This window comes from Salvia hispanica, chromosome 2, assembly GCF_029641045.1.
Source record: "Salvia hispanica isolate PSC_SH4W2 chromosome 2, Shi_PSC_v1, whole genome shotgun sequence".
NCBI lineage: Eukaryota > Viridiplantae > Streptophyta > Magnoliopsida > Lamiales > Lamiaceae > Salvia > Salvia hispanica.
Genome location: NC_142693.1, coordinates 25,505,466 through 25,511,671, shown reverse-complemented (window position 1 = coordinate 25,511,671; position 6,206 = coordinate 25,505,466). Strand labels below are relative to the sequence as shown.

The window sequence follows — 6,206 nt, the reverse complement described above, 5'->3', positions numbered from 1 at the left end:
AATGGATAGACCATATCTTGGATACCAGACGTGAGATGTAAGCAACCCAATAGTCAAACACGTCTATTAAAAGGAATTATATAGGGCTTCATAATATATCTCATGAGATTGGAATTCGCTGGTTGAAGAAGGTCGTTCCCGACTTGCTGACGTCGTTTGCCGCCATTTAGGTTAAATAATGAAATCGCACAACAGAAAATGGTCGAAATGGAGGAAAAAAGATAAAATAGGGTTAGAGACTTATTTATATAGTTTCCAATACCATAGACCGATAGTGGATTCAATCGACAATGCATATTCGACCCGACCTAGGTCTATCCCATATTCTTAAAAAAACTCATTTAATACCAGTGAAAATGTCACATTTTCATTTTAAATTGCCATAAATAAGATTGTATACTTATAAAAATGAAAATATTATTACGTACTTTAAAATAATGCTAGTGTTCGTTTTAAAAATTGGTCATATTCTATTGGAATGAGGGAGTAATAGAGTATAAAGATGTAAATAAATAATAGTAATGCTTTTAAATTCAAGTTTGATACTCTTTATTCACGAAGGAGGAGGGTGAGATACAGAATTGTTACAAAGTAAGGGGAAATGCATAAATTTGAAACTTAATGACTCGCTATATATATCACATAACCAGACACACACTCACACACTCCATTTCTTCTCTTCTATCCTTCAACATTTCTTGCTTTGATATCGATTTCAGTGTCAAGCAAGTGTCCTTACCACACACCACACTCTCTCATTTCTTGAGCCTCTTGGCCAAAATCCACACCCCAATTTTGTTGAAAAAATCTCCAAAAAAACCAATCCAATATCCCTTTCTATATTTCATTTCTCCTCTGTGCAATCCCTGAAAGCCATTCTCAAATCATGCTCTCTTTTCCATTAAAAAAACACCACTTCGTTTTTCCTGGTTTGTGCCTTTTTAGTACACCTTTCTCATTCGGGCTTTTAAATAAAAGTTTGATACTCGTTATTCTCGAGGGAGAAGGGTGAGATATAGTATTGTTACAAAGCACTATATATATAATATTTACAATTAGTAAAAACTCATCTACACACACACCATTTCTCTTCCATCCTTCAATTTTTCTTGCTCTTTTTTCCATTAAAAAACCCCAACTTTTCTTTTCCTGTTTTGTGTGCATTTTTAGTGCATTTAAGTGTTAAAAGGGTTTCTTGCCACCAATTTCGTGTGTGTTGTTTGTGGGTTTGGTGTAATTTTGTAAAAAAAGCATTCTTGGGGATGGAAACGGGGCAGGACATTGTGGCGGCGGCGCCGGTGGCGGCGATGGGGGCTCCTCCGCCGACTTCTTTGGCGCCCGGGTTTAGGTTTCATCCAACGGACGAGGAGTTGGTGAGGTATTATTTGAGGAGGAAAGTTTGTGGGATGCCTTTCAGGTTTGAAGCTATTAGTGAAATTGATGTGTACAAATCTGAGCCATGGGAGCTTGATGGTATGAAAAGATTCAATCTTTTTATATTTTTTTAAATAATTGTTGCAGATTCATGCTTAGATTGATGTAAAGTTGCAGTCTTTGAAGATTCCTGATTTTTTTTAGGTTTTTTTTTTGTTTGTTTTTAGGTTGTTATGTTTTTCAAGTTTAGATGAAGAAATGATGTTGTGAATGAGTGTTGTTTATATGTATAAGTTTGAACTTGTGAATGAGTGTGCGGTGTGCGTGTGCCTGCGTGTGCATGGTGCGTTACACACATTCGTCGATTTCTAACTAGCTTATGTATCTTAATGATAATCTTGTTGCCTAAATAGAGCATTCGGTGCTGAAGACGAGAGATCTAGAGTGGTACTTCTTTAACCCTGTGGATAAGAAGTACGGCAGTGGATCCCGGCTCAATCGCACCACTGGGCAAGGGTACTGGAAGGCGACCGGGAAGGACCGCCCAGTGAAACATAAGAACGAGTCCATTGGAATGAAGAAAACGCTCGTTTTCCACAGCGGACGTATCCATGATGGAAAGCGGACTGATTGGGTGATGCACGAGTACCGGCTGTGTGACACAGAACTGGGAAAGGCCGGTGTTCTACAGGTATGTATCGATTCCCAGTGATCTTATGCCAACTTTAAAAATAATAAAATTCTTGTCTTTGTTTTGTCAATTAGGATGCATTTGTGCTCTGTAAAATCTTCCACAAGAGTGGCGCCAGACCACCTAATGGGGACCGATATGCCCCGTTTATCGAAGAGGAATGGGATGAGGACGCCCCCCTTGTGGTCCCCGCGGAAGATGAGGTGCGCGAAGATTGCACAAACACCGAACAGGTCTTGTGCATGTTTTGTTCATTTTGGTGCAAGAATTTCTCTTATGGTTTAGATTGTTCATTAATTGCATCGAAATTTATGTTTTCAAGTAACGAAAATAGATAAAATGAAAATTAGACGCGGTTAAAAGCACGTTTGTCGTGTGAATTCGAGTTTTTTTAGCAGCATGAGATCTTGTAATTACTGTATTCCTAACAATCTCTCTCAAAATGTTTTGCAGGATGTGCAGCCTCTCGTAGCCCTGGCCGATACCCCCGGCGTCCCTCTCCAGCTGTCGAAGAGGGATCCTGCACCCGAACTGGAGCACCTCTCGCTGGACATCGGCAAGAGACCAAAGCGCGATGATCCAAACTGCAGCATCGTCAACGGATCCGAGGACTCCACCTCAACAATGATGATGGCGAAAACCAACTCCCCGCCTGTAGAGATCCCCCTTCTAGAGACCCTAGGCGCGAAAGGCAACCTCCCGGGCAGCACGACCACGTTTAACTCGGCAGAACTGGAAAAATCCGTCCCTCCCGGCTACCTCAAGTTCATCAGCAACTTGGAGAAAGAGATCATCGACATCTCGATGGACAGGGAGAGGCTGAAGATTGAAGTGATGAGAGCGCAAGCGATGATCGACATTCTTCAATCTCGGGTTGAGCCCTTGACCAAGGAAAACGCAGAGCGTGAAAGACGTGAATAGGAGAAGGGCTACTGTCATGATTTAGGGCTTTAACAATATTTACTGTACGATTTTTTATCACTTTTATTTTCAGAATTTTTTGTTCTTTTCACTTTTTTGGTTTATTTATTTTTCTCATACTCATTTAAATTTTCTCTCGTTTCCATTTTTTTGCTTGATCTCTTATTTCATTTATGTATTTTCCTAAAATCTTATTTCTCATATTTCTCTCCCTTTAGGAATGAAACAAAGGGTGGTTAATTATGATCTACTGAGAAATCAAATAAGGCCAGCAACTTGAATTCAGTAAATGGTGGATGGGTATATTCTATAAAATGTGGTTGATACTTGATAATATACTCAAAGCTAGTGCCGATATTTTTAAACATCAAATTAGATAATTTTCAAAAGTTAAAAAGTACTACTAGTAATTATCAGATTGATGGTGTTTACAAGTTAGCGACGATCTTTCAAGCTCTTCACGAGATAATGTTCACAAGTCATATATAGGTAATTTGGCAATCCTCGACAATAGTCTTTGAAACTGCTGACGATGTGATGCCAATAAGTCAGTTATGATATTTGAATTTGAAATTCTTGATGTCCGGAAGGATCACCTCATACATTGCATACTGCATTTCCTAATACGCCGTTAAATAGTTGACAAATTGATCTTATTTTATGGTAAAAAAAGGTTATTTCTAAAATATTATATTTTCGTTTCCCAATACTCCTATATTTGGGGTTTTCACAAGATTTAGGCACATGGTGTCATGGGCTTTTGGATAAGCCTTTTTTTTGGATTGGATTTAGTCAGTCTCTATCCATTTCTCTAAATTGGGCCATGCTCACATTTGCTAAAGGATAATATGAAAACATTTAGTACTTGTATTTTTGATGAAAAATTGCATCTTTTCAGCTAAAGGTTAACAAACAATCATTTAATCCCTTTGTTGATAGTCAATTCTTTCTCTCTTTGTGCAGAATTGATCTCTTCTGCTCTAATTTGATAAAAATCCTAATCTTGCTGAGCTATTGAGGAACATCACAAGTGTGCCATTACAGAAGTAAGCCTCTCTCTTCTTATGCTTTTTTTCAATTTCAGTGATTGGCTGTAGAATAATTTGAAGCACTAGGGTTCTAAAATTTGAATTTAAGTTAATTGCTATCATTTGTATGATTCATGATTGCTTGCTATTATTATCTGTATTGCTATGGTGTGAAGTCGGTGTGATTGATGATTGCAAGAGGCGATCTTGGGGTGGACCGGTGGAGGATATTGTATTTATTTTGTTGGGATAAAGTACAATAGACCTATTCATACTTTAGGCCATCTATGGGCCTCCGACTAAATTGCTACTCCCTCCGTTTCTTCATAGTTGAGACGGAACTTTTCAACACGGGATTTTAGAAATAAATGTTAGAAAAGGTAAAGAGAATAAAGTATAAAATAAAGTATAAAGTGAATAAAGTAGAGAATAAAGTAAGATGCACTAAAGTAAGAAAGAGAAAAAAGTTATCATATATGGAAATGACTCAACTATGAAGAAACTTTCCGAAATTGAAAAATGACTCAACTATGAAGAAACGGAGGTAGTACATTCATATGTTTTCTTTATATGAGTTTTGAATTTATACACTCCCTCGGTCCCATCACAAGTAATCAACTTTTCATTTTGTACTGTCTCGTTATAAGTGATTAATTTTCTTTTTTAACAAAAAACAAAACTTTAATCATCACTTACTTTATACTCTCTCTCTTACTTTATTCTCTCTTTATCACTTTTACTTTTTCATCTCTTACACTTTATTCTCTTCACTTTAACTCAATATATATCATTTTTTAAAATCTCATGCCCAAAAGAAATCCATCACTTGTGATGGGGCTGTAACAGCCCGGTTTTCTAGGGTATAATTAATACGACGATCGCTACCTAGGCGGATTTAAATGCAACAAGAACATAGGCTAGGGTTTCTTTTAAAGGGATTTGTCCAAAGTAATTAATGAACTATTTAAGCAATAAGACAACGACTTAATCAAGAAAAACCAATGATGAATATAAATCATAAATCATGCTCAAAAGCCAAAGGTATAATATAATCCAAAACGCATTATGTCTCAATAATCTAAACCAAAAGGAATAATTTCAAACTCAACAAACGATAATAAGTTTCATGTTTCAGCGGAAGCATCCAAGAGAAGGGTGGAGCCTGTATGAAGACACAACTACACTCGAAGTTTCAAATGACCATATTATTCAATTAAAGTTTGCTCAACACTGTCAACCGCTCGTCGCCGCTCAACCTGCACATAGGGAAAACACATGCAGGGCTGAGTATTTTAAACATACCCAGTGGACTTGTGCCAAAACATTTTAATAGATATGTCATCCTTACCATAGTGAACTCGAGTTTGCATTTATAAAAGAATATCATCGAGTATCACAAAATAATTTAATAGATTGGCCAGTCAAACAATTCCTTCCATTTTCTCAACAATCAACAATTCCATAGTGCGACGAAAGTGTGGCCACACTATTCGCCCACGAGACCGGCCGACTAGCAAGGACGGCTCCCGATCCCAACTGTGTACACTAGCCTGATAGGGTTTGCGGCCCTACTGAGACCCGAATTCGTTTTTATAGCCCTATAGCCTAATGGAGCGGACTCACAAACTAGGCATCAGGCACACAACATAATCAAAACAATCACAGGCATGGCATAACATTTTAATCCACCCTTATAACACCATAATCAATATTTTGGTAATAAAAGAGTTTAGTGAATAAAGCTCACCTCGATTCCTTAGATCACAAGTATGTTCTTCCTCTTGCTATCACACCGAGAGCGCGAATTATCACCTTTAATTTATGCGTAACACAAGTAAGTCTCAATCATCTACTCAAATTCATGCATGTTCCTAACGTTTCCCTTTTTCCCCTCGATTCACTTTATATTATCACTCAAAAATCAAGGCATGATTATCATACCACTTTCTATTCGCACCACAACTCCAGATCCATCATCAAAACATATCACGCATGAGTGTTTTACAACACACATCACACGCACACACACAACACACATACACGCACACCGAGGCACGCACGCACACACACGATTCACACACACACCCATGCATCCCATATTTATCAATTGTTTCACCTTTCTCTCAATCTATATGCATGAGGGTTCAAGAACACCGATTAATCGGTTAGATGAAGAAAGATTAATATAAAAA

The 6,206-nt window shown here is 37.7% G+C and overlaps 1 protein-coding gene across 1 annotated transcript; it reads left to right on the top strand.

The window, feature by feature from the left end:
• The first annotated feature begins 1,244 nt into the window (after positions 1-1,244).
• Positions 1,245-2,986, top strand: LOC125190389 (NAC domain-containing protein 78-like). The gene is made up of 4 exons (XM_089066234.1): positions 1,245-1,473; positions 1,788-2,065; positions 2,140-2,298; positions 2,519-2,986. Exons 1-4 carry the CDS (start codon positions 1,263-1,265, stop codon positions 2,984-2,986), a joined length of 1,116 nt encoding a protein of 371 aa, XP_088922360.1. The 5' UTR covers positions 1,245-1,262.
• Positions 2,987-6,206: the final 3,220 nt, after the last annotated feature.